Source organism: Podarcis filfolensis, assembly GCF_964270895.1.
Source record: "Podarcis filfolensis genome assembly, chromosome: 1".
Taxonomy (NCBI): domain Eukaryota; kingdom Metazoa; phylum Chordata; class Lepidosauria; order Squamata; family Lacertidae; genus Podarcis; species Podarcis filfolensis.
In genome coordinates this window covers 23,217,917-23,234,419 of record NC_139604.1, presented here as the reverse complement: position 1 = coordinate 23,234,419, position 16,503 = coordinate 23,217,917, and the positions used below count along the sequence as shown (strand labels likewise).

General features: G+C 41.9%; 1 protein-coding gene across 1 annotated transcript; it reads left to right on the top strand.

Moving 5' to 3' along the window:
* Window positions 1-278: 278 nt before the first annotated feature.
* Window positions 279-15,148, top strand: PRKRA (protein activator of interferon induced protein kinase EIF2AK2; the record flags this gene model as incomplete). The annotated part of the gene is made up of 9 exons (XM_083572068.1): window positions 279-442; window positions 1,881-2,050; window positions 3,908-3,989; window positions 5,509-5,587; window positions 6,733-6,850; window positions 8,200-8,297; window positions 9,245-9,419; window positions 10,665-14,247; window positions 14,414-15,148. 8 exons carry the CDS (start codon window positions 279-281, stop codon window positions 10,820-10,822), a joined length of 1,044 nt encoding a protein of 347 aa, XP_083428194.1. The 3' UTR covers window positions 10,823-14,247; window positions 14,414-15,148.
* Between the last annotated feature and the right edge of the window lie 1,355 nt (window positions 15,149-16,503).

Below are 16,503 nucleotides of genomic sequence, written 5' to 3'. Positions count from 1 at the left end.
TTAACAGGAAGCAAAGGGTTGGTTTTTTTCCACGGACCCCCTGAGCTAGAACATGTCCATTGTGACAACTGAAACGCCCGCACACCGGCGGGGCCATTTCCAGGCTTCCTTGGGGGTCCCGTCCGCCCCCTCAGCGCCCCTCTTCCTCTCTCACGCAGGCCCACTGAGGCGAGCCGCTCTCTCGCCTCTGCGCCGCTTGCAGCCTCCCGGGCGGCTCCTCCCCTCAAACTGGCCCCCGGAACCACACGTGACACGCGACAAGGGGCCGTGCTAAAGGGATGCTTCCCGGCCAGGAAGAGATGGAGGCGGCGGCGGCGGCGGCGAACAGCATGGCTCTGCCTCAGCCTGCCCCTTGCCCGGCTATCCTAAGCCAAGAAGGGGGGCTGGCGGGCACGGAGCAGCGGAACTCCCCGGTGGTGGTGGAGAAACTGAAAACCGTCAGGTGACGCGCGAGGGGTGGGGTGGGTAAGGGGCTTTCGATATGGCGGGTGGGGCGGGCGTGGAGCATTCTGGGTTACCGCCGCCCGCGCGCACGGCGCTCGGTAAGGCGGGAAACGGCGCCCGCGTGCGCGTGGATTCGGGTTGGAACGTGGGGGGAGGGGTCAGGAGCACCCGCGCGCGCACCGTAACAGGCAGTGTGAATGGCGCAAGTGTGTGTGAGGCTGCACCCAGTTACCTGGAAGTAAACCCGTGTGTGTGTGTGTGTGTGTGTGTGTGAGAGAGAGAGAGAGAGAGAGAGATGCTACACTCAGTTACCTGGAAGCAAACAAACCCGTGTGTGTGTGCGTGTAAGAGAGAAGCAGATGCTACACTCAGTTACCTGGAAGCAAACAAACCCGTGTGTGTGTGTGTATTTTTAAGTAAGAGAGAAGCAGATGCTACACTCAGTTACCTGGAAGTAAACCCAATGTGCAGTGACACTTAGGATGATTTCCCAGGTTAGGAAGAGGGAATGTATGTATATGTCTTTATTACATGTTGTGCTTTTTGAATGCTACTGGTTTTCTGTCCCCGATTCCTTTCTCTTGTTTTTTCCTTGTCCTCCCCCAAATAAAATATTATCTTAAAAAAAACAACCCACTCCTCAATCCTAGAGCAGAATCTGCCCGTCATCTGTTAAATTCGTACACATTTTTAAGTTTGCTCTTGCATGTAGGCTACACAGCCCTGCAATATTTATAGGTGACACAGCGCACAGTGGAGAGGAAAGGAGTCGCTCAGAACTGGAGTAGATAAGGCATCGCTGGTCTCCGATCAGATCTCCCATTTCTTTATTTTTATGTGGAAAGCTAAAACAGGAGAGTGGGGAGTGGCATTTAGATTGGGGTCATGTTGTTGGGGGCGGGGGGCTAACCTGCATTTTATACAAAATGATTGCATAGAGAAGGGCGATCTTCTCTCACAAATCTTCAACATTTCAGCACACCAAATTTGAGAGTGAGGAAAATGAAAGTGTAAGTTTTATGTTTCTTTAGATCTTCTAAAGGAAAAGAAACTGAAATTAAGAAAATAGCATTCTCCAAGGCATGTGGAGAGACCAGTAATATAATCTGACAACTGTTTCTGTGCTTAGCCTGTTTTGTGGAAAAAAAGCACTGTGGAAGAAGTGCTAGTGGCTTACACTTCCTCTTCTCCCTGCTCTAGTGCAATATCCAAAGCATGGAGTATCACATGTCTGGTAACATTTCCTTATAACTGTCCACAGGTTACTCATTATCATGAATACAACACAGAAGCAGGCTTCATTCTCTCCAGCTTGTACCTCTGAGTTTCATAAATGAAAGATACAGCATATTTTCAAAAGCAATATTTTAACGCACTGCATGTAATTTCCTTCCTTCTCAAATATTCATAAAATTTTTATTCTACTTTGTAAACAGCTTGGAGGAAATCATTACATCCAAACCGGGGAAAACACCAATTCAGATGTTACATGAATATGGCACAAAGGCTAATCTCAATCCTGTATATGACTTTGAAAAAGCTGAGGGGCAAGTGCATATGCCAGTCTTCACCTATAAAGTCACTATAGGTGACATAACTGCAACAGGTTTGTACATTTTGTTAGGATTCATGCAGGGCTGGGCCATCCATGAGGCAAGGTGTGGCAACTGCCTTGGGCAGCAGGAGCAGCAGATCCTGATGTAGATCTTTATTCCCCACTTTGTTCTTGATGTAGATCTTCACTTGCCCCTTCTTCCCTCGCAGGTGGTGGGGGGAGGGGGTAGCCAAAAAGTCTTGGGCCAGCTCTGGATTCATGTCTGACTTCTTAATTGCATGCAATGTGTGTTTAAAATAAATGTTTCTTCTATTTAGTTTTATACTCCCTCTGTTTCTAAGCTAGTGTGTTGGGTACCAGTATGGGTAAAGGGAGAGCATAATGTAAAGGGAGAGCATAATGTCCTTCATCCTTTTGTTCTCCTCCAACCTAGCCCTAGAACCCATCTTTCCTACCTTCATCCTAGCTTCTACCGACTCTTGTAACCTTAGAAGCCCAATAAATTTCCCCCCATTTCTAACCCTAGAACTCACTCTTCCCTCCCCTGCGTCTTAATTGCACAGCACATTATCCCTTGATCCTATTCTTCGACCCCCATCATGTCCACCCAAACACAGACACCATACAGGCAGTAACCATTTTGCGCACATCCAATTGACGTGCGAACACCAAGAGCACAGAACAGGGGCAGGGTGGGCTTATGCAAGCGCTGCTGACGCATGTGGGGGCCAGGAATCGAACCCCTGAGCAAACCGGTTGCTGCCTTTTTTAAAGAGTAACTAATGTGATGTAATTTCTCTGATCTTTGGCACTGTTCCTAGCACTGAGGGGTTATGCATGACATGCAAACTGAACTTGTGCCACACAAGGAAGTTTGCATTTATTGTGGCCAGTAGAATGAGGATAGTGTTTGGATTAGGCCCCACAAGCTCACTTAATGAGTGTCCCACCTCACTCTAGCAAGCGTGTTTGGGAACCACTGGTCTAAATACCTTTTCTAGTCATTTGAACACAATAATTGAGATCCTGGCCACTGGAGCATCAGAATATAAATTTGGCCCATCATTTTTGTGACAGTCCTTTGGGATATTTGAATATAGCTATTGTATCGCCTCTTAATCATCTTTTCTCCAAGCCAAACATACCATATTTTCTCTGCCTTTGCGCAGCTTCCATAGTTAGTACAGCAGTTCTGATGGTAGCAATAATAAGTCTCTGCTGCTGGGAGGAAACTGCCTGCTGCAGGCCCTCTTCCTTCTTAAAACTCTGCATCTCCCCTTCAGATGTGTTTTTTATATATACCCTTGCATTTTGAGAACTTACCAGCATAAGCAGATGAATAGGAATCAGCTGCCCAACCACTATCTTAAAGATGCAGTTTTTCAAAAAATATTCAGCGCTACTTCTGATGTTAGTGATGTCTTTAGAATGGGAGTGGAAAAATGTTGTATAGGGCCTTCTCAGTAGTGGCGCCCACCTTGTGGAACGCCCTCCCATCAGATGTCAAGGAAATAAACAACTATCTGACTTAGAAGACATCTGAAAGCAGCCCAGTTTAAGGAAGTTTTTAATGTTTGATCTTTTATCATGTTTTTAATATTCTCTTGCGAGCTGCCCAGAGTGGCTGGGGAAACCCATCCAGATGGGTGGGGTATAAATAATAAATTATCATCATTATCATCATTTAGAAACGAGCCACGTTTTCCCCCCATTGTGCTTGCTTGCACTGGCAAGATACAGTAAAACAGGCCATCTTGCCTTTGTGGAAAAAGTGTCCAAACAGTTCTATGCACTCTTCATGTTATCATGAAACAGAAAATGGATATTTCAGAATGAAACATTCAGACTGCTAGATTTTCATAGCTTACTGTTCAGAACACTCACATATTTTTGTCTTTATTAATTCAGGAGAGGGTCCGAGCAAGAAAATTGCAAAACACAAAGCTGCAGAAGCTGCCCTGAACATTTTGAAAGGCAATTCAAATATTTGGTGAGTTGGTTTTGATCATTGTGACATAGTATTATTGCCGAATGGGACCTGCTGGAAAATTTTGGAAGAGAGCTTTACAAATATTTTAAAAATTAAGGCTATGATGCTTAACATACTGGAGATAGGTTTATAAAAAAAGCTGTGGGAAATGGGGCCAAATTATGTGACCACATCTAAGATGGATGATTACTTCACTGCTTAATATCCACGTGGTAAAGTAGTATTTTAACAATGCTATTACATTGTTGTTCATTTCTTGAAAACCTCTTTTCTTGTATTTTTGTGGAAGTGATAAAATAGCAGTTTTTCGCATATCATGTCACAATTTCTGTCACCTTTCATGTAACTGTTAGTTATGACTCTGTAAGAGTATGAAAGGTTTCTCTCTTTCTTTATTTAACAGGCTGTAGTTTCATAACTCAGACCCGTTTTCAATCTTTGTTAGTCTCCTGTGTACAACCTTGTAAATGTTATCAGTACAAAAAGATAGTCAATAGTCCTGAGCTCCTTTGAAAAGAAAGGTGGGAGAAAAAGTTAATAAACAAATAGAATAATTTTTTTGCTACTTTTTCGTTTGACCTTTCAATCTTACTTTTTAAATTTTCGTTTAATTTATAGCATGTATCATGCTTTTCCTTCCCTAGGGAAGCACCAACCTGCTAACAGCTTCAAAATTCAGTTAACATAAGCTATGGGAAAATAGAACAAAACGTAGAACAGCCTTATCGCCAAAAGACAATCTATGAATATTTTAATAAAACGGATCAGTACAGTGGACCCTCCGGATACGAATTAAACTTGTTCTGGGGGTCCGTCTGCAACCCAAAAAGTCCGTAGACAGAGGTGCCAATTCTGCGCACAAGCGTGGCGCGATTGAGCGTTTTCGCGCACGTGCACAGAGCACTTGTGTGCATGCACGCGTGGCAAGACCCGGAAGTATACGCTTCCAGGATTGCCGCGTTCGTAACCCGAAAGTTACGTATCCAGAGCGGTACGTAACTAGAGGTCCACTGTAATTATTAATTTAAAGATAAGTCAAAGCCTGGTGTGCTCTGGTCCGACTAAGCGACTAAACAACTACAAAGTCAAAGCCACATTCAGGTTAGAGCAGTATCAACAATACCGTTAAATCTTTAACAAAGGAGGGTCTCTCATCCCTCAAGGGCAATTTTTGAGAGTACATGAGACATATGTCTGGGGAGGAGCCATGAAAATCTCCTTCTTGCCAGTGGAATTCTGCCTGCTTTTTCCTGGATCCAGACCCTTGAACTTAAAAAGTAGCCTGGGAGGAAGCACAAGAAACTACCTGCGGGGAACAAAACCTTCCACATGTGCAAACATAGACACAACTCAACATAGAAAAGCATGTCAGCTTTCTTTGCTTTAAACATCTTGTAGAGGTAGTCTTAATGAGGCAGTCTCATATTAAAATGTAGAATGTGCTTAGGACTGATTCCTGATTTGTTAGCGAAATGATGCCTGAAACTGCCAGTTTTCAAGTTAACTATGTTTCTTTTAGCATTTCTGTGCCAGACCACTTAATCCCTGAATGTCTCGATCAAGCACCAAATCAGTCCAATCCTATTGGATCATTGCAGGTGAGTTGCAATGACATTTAAAATGTACCATATTCAGAAGTTCTTTGTCTTTATTTTTTAAAATTACATTATTATTATTATTATTATTACTATTACTATTACTATTATTACTATTACTATTATTATTAATTCAACTTAAATACCACCCTATACCCGGAGGTCTCGGCAGTTCACAACAAGACCACAATATATAAAATCAAACCAAAAGCATAACCCAATAACCCCCCCCCCCAAAAAAAGCCACATTCTAAAGGGTGTTGGATGTCCATAAGATCAACCAAAGGCCTGGTTAAAAAGGAATGTTTTTGCCTGGCGCCTAAAGATGTATAATGAAGGCACCAGGTGAACATCCCTGGAGAAAGCATTCCACAGATGGGGAGCCACTGCAGAAAAGGCCCCGTTCTCATGTTGCCATCCTCCACACCTCTCATGGAGGAAGCACACGAATAAGGGCCTCAGAAGATGATCTCGAGGTCCACGTAGGTTTGTATGGAAAGAGGCGGTCCTTTATATACCTTTTGGTTTTTTAGAGGTCAAAGTCGTTCTACACTAAGTTACAAATTATATTTAGATCCTTATGTATGTAAAATCATCTTTGTTTCCTTATTTTCTGATGACAGAAAGCAACACAGGCAGTCAGGAGCAGGTAGCTGAACCGAGGAAGGAGAAGACAGTTCCTATACCCTCAGGAAAGAATGTAGAGTAAGCAACAAAAAGCAAAGCATAGTGATTACAGAATGGGTGGTGAAGAGAAAAGAAAGGAGTGGCTGGTTTGTCAAGTTTTCTCATACACACTGTGTGCAAAGCTCACAGCTCATCACTGTGATGATATATATAAGATGGAAAGCTTTTCTTTGGGCAGAGTAGTGACTAGCGAAAGCAAGACTTACTCTCACATCACTGAAATAAAATGCTTTCATTGGGCTGCTACTCTGGCTGATCTTGGAAGTCCTCTCAGCTCTGTCCTGGATTGAGATGTAGAAGGATACATGCAGTATAAAGCAAAATACATCAGAATTTTGCTTTCCAAGTTAATACTGAAGTAATCATGATAAATAAACCTGTTCTAAATAGACACGTGGCTGTTTTAAGGCTAGATTAAAAAAAATATTGTCTTGTTACCTGTTGTTTTCCTTCTTCTCTAGGAGCTAGCTATTCAGAAGGGTTGGAGACTTCCTGAGTACTCGCTGGCACAGGAGACAGGGCCACTCCATAAGAGAGAGTTTACAATGACTTGCAGAATAGAAACATTTGTAGAAACAGGTACGTGCTTATTTTTTTCTCCTCGGCACAAAATGTAGCAAAACCTGAATTTAAGCACAGGATTCATTATCCAAAGAAATCCCACTAATGTTTTCATTTTTGATCATTTTATACAATTGTATCTTATATAATTCTCTCTTGCAAGCTGCCTTGAGGATTTTATAACTTGAAAGTCAAAATAAGTGCCTTAGCAGAGAAATCCTACTTGTGGGGGTGTCTTAAGGTGGCGGGGCCACCAAATCCAAAGTGTGCTGGCAGGGTGGATGGAGGGGGTGCTTTTTTCCTTTCTGCCACTCTGCCCCCCCCCCCCAAATAAACATCAGTGCACCTGCTCCCAATGTGCCCTGTTTTTGGATTCCTACTGGAGCACCAACAGCCTAATGATAGAAATCCCCATAGGGCTAAACAAGTTCTTGTTTCTCACCTACCCCGATACATGTACCTGTAATAGCACAGGTAGCAGAAGACTCTGCATGCCTTCTGTATTCTCCATTCTGCCCTCTGTTAGTCAGGCTAAACGGGGTCTGGAAGGGGGAAGGAACCGCCTGTGGGCATCTGTATGCAGGTAGGCACTGCACCCATTTGGGGAAGATTTTTAATTAATAGAAGCCGCTTGGGGCAAAAAAAAAATCCTCTTTCTGTCCCTCCTCCATCAAAACATTTTGTGGACAAAGTTGAGCGCTAGTAAGCCTGGCTCAAATTTGGCCCTGCAGGCCCTGCAGGCCAAAGTCAGGTCCGCTTTCAGTATCCCCTTCTCTTTCTACCCTCTCATCTCTGTGCCCTCTCAGGGTTCTTGAAATATACTCGGAGTCAAGAGTGGATTTTATGCCCTTTATTCAGCTCATAGTTGGTGAGGAGGAATGGAAGTTCCCCTAGAATGTCTGCTTTATAATGCATTATTTGCACAATGGGCCCAACGTGATTGGCTAATTCTGGGATTCTCCTGTAGGCCAATCAGGTTGCGGATTCACTTCCACCTAGAACTGGATTGGGTGGGTTCTGTGGACCAATCAGACTGCTGCATTCTGAATCCTATTGTTCTAGGACCAATCAGACTACTGCATTTTGGATCCTATTCAACTCAGTACATAATGGTTCTTCTGTTGTGATGCAGAAACTCACACCTGGCCATGGCTGGAGGGGAGATCCCAAGTTAATAATTAACAGATGTAAACTTAACAGGTGGAACTATCAGAACAAAACATACAGGGGAGTTTCAAAAGCATGGCTGAGTTGATGGATGTGTAGTCTGTGACTCGCAGTCTAGTTTTGGTTTTCTACCATGAATGTCTCTTAATCTGGGTTTCTCTGCTTATTTTAATCCTTCTTGCTTTTATTTTCTTACAAAGGGATTGGGACTTCTAAAAAATTAGCAAAGCGAAACGCGGCCGAGAAACTACTCGATAAATTCCGTAATTTTTCTGGAGACAATATCACTATTTCTTTAGTAAGTAATTCATTTACGTTTATAGCAACTGCTTAGCTATTCAAACCTAACAATGCAATCATTCGTTTTCATTAATTGTCCAGCTCATACTAAGGCGCTATAGTAAATATACACAGGCAAGCTAGACTCCCCCCACTCCTGCCCTGATGGTTCACCTGTTATCTTCCATGTTCTTCATCTAGGCTACAAGATCTCGGTCCTCTCCCCCACTGTCTTTCTGTCTGTCTGTCTATCTTGTATGTCTTAATAGCCTAAGGATGGAGCTTAGGAAGTGAGTTCAGTTGAACTGCGTGGAACCTAGTTCAGAGCAAACAGGCGTTCATTGAGCTACACAGCTGTTTCTAAAATCTAATATATTTTCAAATGCACAAACAATGTACATCTTCCATTGCCTCTCTCTCCTCCAGAAGCTGGAAGAATACCAATTTCTATATCATTTAACTCTTGGGAGTTAAGCTTATATATAAGTCTTCTAATAAATCCCCAGCTATCAGCTCACTATCAGATGCAGCAATCTGCTTCACAGTGATGGTTGTGCCTTCCTTCAGGCAGCTTGTATTTAACAGGGAGTTTATACAGTAATGGAAACAGCCTCACCTGCTTCATTTCTGCTCTTTAGGCTTTTGTTAATGCCGCAGTAGAACAAGCAGTAAAATGTAGCCCCTGTAGGTGAAATTGTTGACATTTACAGTTCAGAGTTGTGTTAAAAGTAAGAATGCTTATGGAAAACATAGGCCCCTGTAGTACAGACCAAGAGAATCTTGGAGAAGCCATATTAAAAGCCAAGTTTTTAACAAATGTGGAAATACTTGGGTAGAACATAGTGTGATATGAGAGCTTGGTATTTGTTTAATACATATACGAGGGGAGTGGAATGACCGCATTTAAAGGTGTTGGATGGTGGTTTTAAAACAGAGCAAAGTCTAAATGGCCTTAATTTGTTCCAGGGAAAAGAACAAAGTGTTAATTTGGGATGTACATGGAGCACCTTAAGGAACTCTTCTGGAGAAAAAATTACTTTGCTGAAAATAAGTCCGCTCAGTATTCCTAATACAGATTATGTTCATCTTCTTGGAGAACTTGCAGAAGAGCAAGGTTTTAATACAAAATACTTGAATATAGGTAAGAACCATGTGGGTGACTATGGGCGAGATGCATCCTCTTTTCTTAGTATCTTTTTTCCCAACACAGGCCAGGCAGAACCAAGTTTCCAATGAGTATGTACCAAAAAGGGTCGGGATTATGAAATGTCCATTTTCTTCCAGCATTAACATGAACACAATTATCTGCAGAACATTAGTACTAACAGCAGCCAGAGAACACACTTTCATCACATTTTGTCTAATAATTAAAAGATGCACACAGTCTTACCACTAACATTTGGAACATTAAATTTGCTAAAAGGCTGCAGTATGTAAATGGCGGTGCTGTTTTCAGGGATATGTGTGCTAAACTTGCTGTTTATTGTTAGTGCTTTGACAAAATAATTCGCACGGGTCACAATCGAAGAACCTGAACAAGAATTTAGGGCTGTCAAGTGATGGAACTGTTTTTGGAAATAAATTCTGCATCAAAGTGTAGTTCATAAATCCAGCCGTGCTTTTGTTTCTGAATGTTTTGGAAGTCGAATGAACTTCCGGAACAAATTCCGTTCGACTTCCAAGGTATGACTGTATAGGTAATAGAGTATTTGTGTTGTGCCAGAGCAGGTTGGGAGAGATGGTTTCCTACATATTCCAGTCATATATCCTTTTATGTGACACCATCCTGATTACCGTACTTTTCTGTGTATAAGACTAGGTTTGTTTACTCAAAAATTAGGTTTAAAAAGTGGGGGCATCTTATACACAGGTAGTGGGTATGTGTGACAGATGATTGGTTGCAGCCGCGAGCTGCAGATTGTCATTGGCGATTTGTAGTGTGATTGGTGGCTGTGGCAAGGGGTTTTTTTGTATTGGCTATTGGAAATGGGAGTTTGATTGGTTGCTGCGTCTAGGGCTGCGGAGGATTGGCTGCCACTGTGGCAATTGTTATTGCTATTTACTTTTGCTGTTGGTGATTGGTCAGGTTTGTAGCAGACGCAAGCGATTGCTGGCGAGCGGTGTGAGCGATTGCAACCGGCGGGTTAGTGATTTACTGCATTCCCCCTGAAAAAACGCTCAACAACTCCAGTCCTCCCCCCAAAAAGCTCAACAACTTTGGGCCATTTTCTGAAATTGGAGTCCCCCCAAATAGGGGGCGTGTTATACACGGAAAAGTACGGTACTTTCATTCACAATGTCGGGGAAAGAGAATTAGTGTAGTTGGTGTTTTCAAAAATTAGTGGCGTGATATTCCACTAACCAGCACCTGTGTTTGTACTTTCAGAGGAGCTGAGTGTGAATGGACAATACCAGTGTCTTGCAGAACTTTCAACTAATCCAATCACAGTTTGTCACGGGACTGGAATCTCCTGGGGCAATGCCCACAATGATGCCGCTCACAATGCACTACAATATTTAAAGATCATGGCTGGACAGAAATAAGATTCAAGCAAAAGGGAAATATTTAAGGACGTATCCATCCAAGCCGAACAGTTTCCAGATCATTGGAGCTGTGTTTTTTTAAAAGTCACATCACAAAATCAACGCACGTGTATACAATTATGCATTATAATGAAATCATCAATCACCGCAAGTATGTTATTTATCTGGAAGTCCAGATACCACCACAGCCGCAGGCGTGGAATGAGATACAGAATTCACCTTTCCAGAATCTGATGAATGAGAATCCTTGGAGCCAAAGCCCAAAGCAAACGTTGCTCTAAATGAGCAGCTGCCCCTCAAATTGCAGCCACATGTCCAATTCCTCCCATTTGCTCCATATTCTAGTTCAGAAAAACTTATGACATGACATTGCAGTGAGAAAAGAGGAATCTATGATGTCATGACATGAGGTAAGTTCTAGTGGGTGTAACGGGGAGGGGGGAGGAACTAGAGGCGTGGCTACCATTTTTTGTTGGCAATCATGTTTAGAATGAGGTCTACCTTGATTGTTGGAAAATGGCTTTCTGTGGTCAGGAACAGGGCTTGCAATCTCAACATGCTCCTTTCCCTCCAAACCTATATGTTGATTTTTGTTTAACACTGCATGACTCATTTATACTTCCATTTCATGACACAATATCCAACCCGGGGGGGGGGGGGGAGAGAAAGTTTTAGAATGCCAGGTGTGCTCTGGTCCATGGGGTCACAAAGAGTTGGACACAACTAACAACAACAATGAAGTATTTGTGACAGAAATGGTTCATCTTCACGATTTGTTCTGAATACAATAACTTCCATTTTTTTTCCTGGTTGTCGAATTAGGGGTGGAGTTTGGCACAGAATTGTAGAACTGTTGTCTTTACTGTATCAAGTTTTAGTATCACAAAGTAGCTTTGAGCCTGCACTACATATATACTGAAGCTTACAGGCTCCTTTGTGAATACCTGTGTATATGGGATCTTAAAACCAAAGTATCTGAAATGTTCCAGTGCTTTGAAAAGCTTTATGTTATGGCCATGGGATATTATCCATTTTCCTGTGTGTGGATTTTTCTCTCATTGTGTGAACTGTGGCCTTTTTAAACCTATGGTTTGAAGATTGAATTTTTACAGAAATAATGACTCTATTAACATCACTGCCCTTTTTCGTAAGGTAACTATAAGAATCGGTCATTCTTTAATAAATTCTTTTAAAGAGTAATTCAAGTAATAAGTTTTTATGTTAATCTTAAGGCATGTATTCTGTATATTTAGAGGAAAGGCAGAGGCAAAGGCTCACTATGTAAATTGGTCATAGCAAATTAAGACAGAGCATCTTTTCTAGAGGTGATCACAGTGGCCTGCTAGCAGTTAATACACATTTTGCACATGCACTAGTGGATTTAAATACAAAAGCCTATATGCACATTGTTCTCGTGGGAAAGACAGTGTAATTGTGATGGTCACGTTCAGCCTGCTCTACTAGACAGTTTGCAGTTTTCCTCAGGTTGGTTCTGGAGTGGAGGTGTCTCACTGAGCTGAAGCTGCTATTGAATTCAAGTTGACCTGCTTGATTCAAGTGGAACAGTTCCTTCCCTCTGCAGGCTGATTGCGCCTCCCAAGAGGCCTTCAGACCTCATTGAAACAACTGGGGAAAAGGAGGCCCTGGGTGTTTTATAGGGACTGTAACAGCTGTGCAGTCTCTGAATCTTCCTGCTAAGAATAGTTCCCATGGTGATGCGAATGCATGTGCAGGAACACCCAAGGCCTCTAAGCCAGGTCCAGCACATGAGATCTTTGCTCTCAAAAGGAAGAGCTGGTACAGCTGTTGCCCAAGACATGGCAATTGAAATATTGCATTGACTATTATTATAAACAGAAAATGAGTTCTGCTCATGCAAGCAGTCACTATTGTCTTCCAAGAGTTCCTGTGTCCCACATTACACTGGCTATTCATGTTGATCATTGTGGGTGCAGCTACATGTCGAGAACGCTAGCTGCCACATGCCTGCACCAGCTCTTTTTGAGAGGGGAGAATTGCATTATTGGATATTAGCACAGAGTGCCCAGCTCTGACGTGACATAATCTGTAATCAGCACATCATAATTTGTGTTAGAGCCTGCACTGCTCTGTTAGGGAAGAGCCAGCGTTGGCTCAGTTACTAAGGCTGCCATACACCTGGGAATTGGACAGGAAAATGGCGCCTTGGCGGATTTTTGGCAAATGGGTAAAATGTCCAGAAAATGCAGACATATGGCAAGGGAAGTTAAAAGCTTAGATTTTGGGGGGAGATGTTCACAAAAAGCTCAACAACTTTGAGAGGGAGAAAAAACTTGTCTGGATTTTCACGTTGGGGAATATGGCAACCCTGTCAGTTATCTATGTGAACCAGTGTTCATTCAATATGCAATAAGGTGCTGTGGGATTAAAGTAGCACGGGTTTGAAAAAGGCTAGACTTTTGATAAATTTCCTATACTTACAGAATTACAGTATTTTTCTGTGTATAAGATGCCCACTATTTTTGGGGACTCCAAATTAAGAAAACACCCCTCAGCGCTACCCATGTATAAGATGAGCCGCAATTTTAGACCTGATTTTTTGGTTTAAAAAAACTAGTCTTATACACGGAAAAATGCGGTACTTCTTTGTAAGGAATAGCACACATACCTTTCTGACAGACAACATAATCTCATTTTTGGCTATTTCTGCTCAAATATTGCCTCAAAGTATTAAGTGCATAGTACAGTGGTACCTCTAATTACGAACTTAATTCATTCCGAGGTCCGTTCTTAACCTGAAACTGTTCTTAACTAGAGGCGTGCTTTCGCTAACGGGGCCTCTTGCTGCCGCTGCAGCGCCGGCACACGATTTCCATGGGGCAAAGTTCTCAACTCTAGGTAACTCTTCCAGGTTAGTGGAGTTTGTAACCTGAGGTGTTTGTAACTTGAGGTACCACTGGAGTTCACTTTCATGCTCCTGGGGACTTTTCCTGGCATCATTTAGCTGGTGGAAATCAACAAGATAAAACTTGACCTTCAGTCATATATATGCATTTTTATACTTACCCATACACGTATACTGGTAAATTGGATATTTGGCCTTAGTTGAGACAAGAAACACTCATTCAGAGTTTCTTGCCATTCTTCAGTCTTGCATAGACAACTAAGATAATGCCTAAATTGAAATCTGTGATAGTAGCTCTATACAATAATAAAATTTCACCTTTAGGCCTATGGGTGAAAGAGGGATTACGGATCACAGATCATCCGGGGGGTGGGGGGAGGTCCATGAGAGAAAATGCCATCACAATTTTTGCCAAGATTAGTTTCATCTGCTTTTGAAAATATTTCCCCCCCTCAAATTAAAAAAGCACAAGTCAGATATATCACACCCCAAAGAAATCCTATTGATTTCATAAACTGCAGTTCAAAAGCTTTGTTGAGTTGCAAACAGCTACCGCATTTTTTGCACCATAACACTCACTTTTTTCCTCCTAGAAAGTAAGGGGAGATGTCTGTGCGTGTTATGGAGGGAATGCCTACGGGTGGCATGCCTACGGATTTTCCTCCTCTAAAAAATACGTGCGTGTTATGGTCGGGTGCGTGTTATAGAGCGAAAAATATGGTAATTTCTGCCAAGAGTATTTTGGTACCTGCTGAAAGGTGCTGAAAGTTACAAAATCATACTTATTTAAATATTAAGAACAACCCTATGTATGTGCAAATCGGACACAAGTCTCAACAGCTATGAATGGGCCTTGCAGGGGAAGAGTGTATAGAACTGCAATTTAAACTGTCCTATCAAAAGTTGTGGAACAAATTGAAGCCTATCATGTGATTCTGCTAACTTCTGCTATTCAGTTTGGAAAGTTGTTTGCTATGCATTTGGACACCTCTTACCATTGTAACCAAATTTTGCATGATGGTTCCTGAGCAGGTTTTCATCTCTTGATACAACCGGATGCCGTTTGGAATCAAGATAACATACAGAACCTTTCAAAACTGCGGATTTTAACCATTGGGGTTTTTTGGTTTTCTTCTTAGAAATCCTGAGCAATACCGGATACAAAGCAGCTAGTTATACTCTAATGCTTATTATATATAATGACTGTAGCAACATTAAATATGCAGGCAGTTCTCTTCACATCCAAGGACCTGACAACCACTTTTACCTCATGTTTTTAAGGTATTGGTATCAAAAATTGTCACATACACAGCATATACATTTGTTTTTCCACTGCTTGTATGTAACATGGGTAAATGCACCAGGGAAGCATGACCTGCCGTGCTCCCTGCTGTTTGTACATAAAATGGTGAGCGTGAATAAAAATGTGTGATTTAACTTAAGCTTTTCAGTATTCGTAGCCCAGTTATTAAGCAACTACGTTTTATTATTTTGTAGTGAAATGGAGCTTTCTGTAGAAAAAACCAAAAGCAAAAGTAGGCGTGTGCCCCTCCCCACCCGCCACATCAAAAGCCTAGCTCTAGTGAGTGGCACACAAAATTTCCCTCTTTTAAGTGGTAATTACTAAGCCATACCGTTACATTCTTTGCTGTGTGTTGATAATCTCATGAATGCAATACTCCAAATCATGGCCAGCTAGCAAACTTCTCCCACACAATTCAGTATGAGCACCACTTGAGGAAGTTGTAGATTTTCTTTTTTCACATAAGAACCAAGGGACTGTTAATTCCTCCAACCGTGACAGAGGACATCACGACTGGGACTTCTACGTAGCTAAAGCTGTGAGAACTATACACCCCTGTGAAGCCAACCCTGAAGTTGTGTCATGTTGCCCACTATGTGGTATGTTTGAAAGGTTGGCTTTTTTTCTGGATGTTCGCTATACCAGATGCACCAAACACAGCAGCAGAGTGTGTGTGTGTGTGTGTGTGTAAGTAACTATATCTATCATCTATTTATATATGACAGACTGCATATCAGTACTAAGCAACTTGGCACCAGATGCAGGACCGCATATTTATTTCCATTTGAAAACTTTCCTCCAGCTTCCAAGGCACTGACTGTTTGTTGACATGAGCACCATCACCTTGCATATCATTTTCTGTACTGGAATTTAATGCTGACTGCTGGCTACAGCAGTAAGAACCAAGACGGCAGCTTTTGACGTTTGCTATCTGCGATGTTTGAGTAACGACAAAACACAAAATGCTCTTCTCTTGACTTCCACTCTGATACACCTTTTAATTTGGTTCCAAGAAAGCACAATTCTTCACTAGTGTACGAAGCCATAGAAAATGTTCTTTACCTATCATGTATAGTTGCATTTCATAGGCCAATGAAGAAGCAATGGTATCTCCTTTTGTTCAAAATGGATTTGATGGCACTATGAGACTAAGTTTGGTATTACAAAATGGCGTGATCTTTCATCGGTGGCAGCCTACTTGAAATGCTCAGTTGGAACTTGGGGGAAATCAGTTAAAAGCTGATAAAGAGGTACCATTCTTAGGTTCTTAAAGAGATGGCAGACGTGCAAAATATACAGAATCGGCAAATAAACCATTATCTCTGTTGAAACCCGTATTAATAGTCAGAATTCTGTATGAACCTAGTCGGATATTCTGTATGAATATTTGACAAATATTCCATATGCCTACACAATTTGGCTTTCCCAAGAACCATAACTCTTTAATTCTGCATGGATTTTCATATCTATAAGACAAAATACGAGGACCATGCA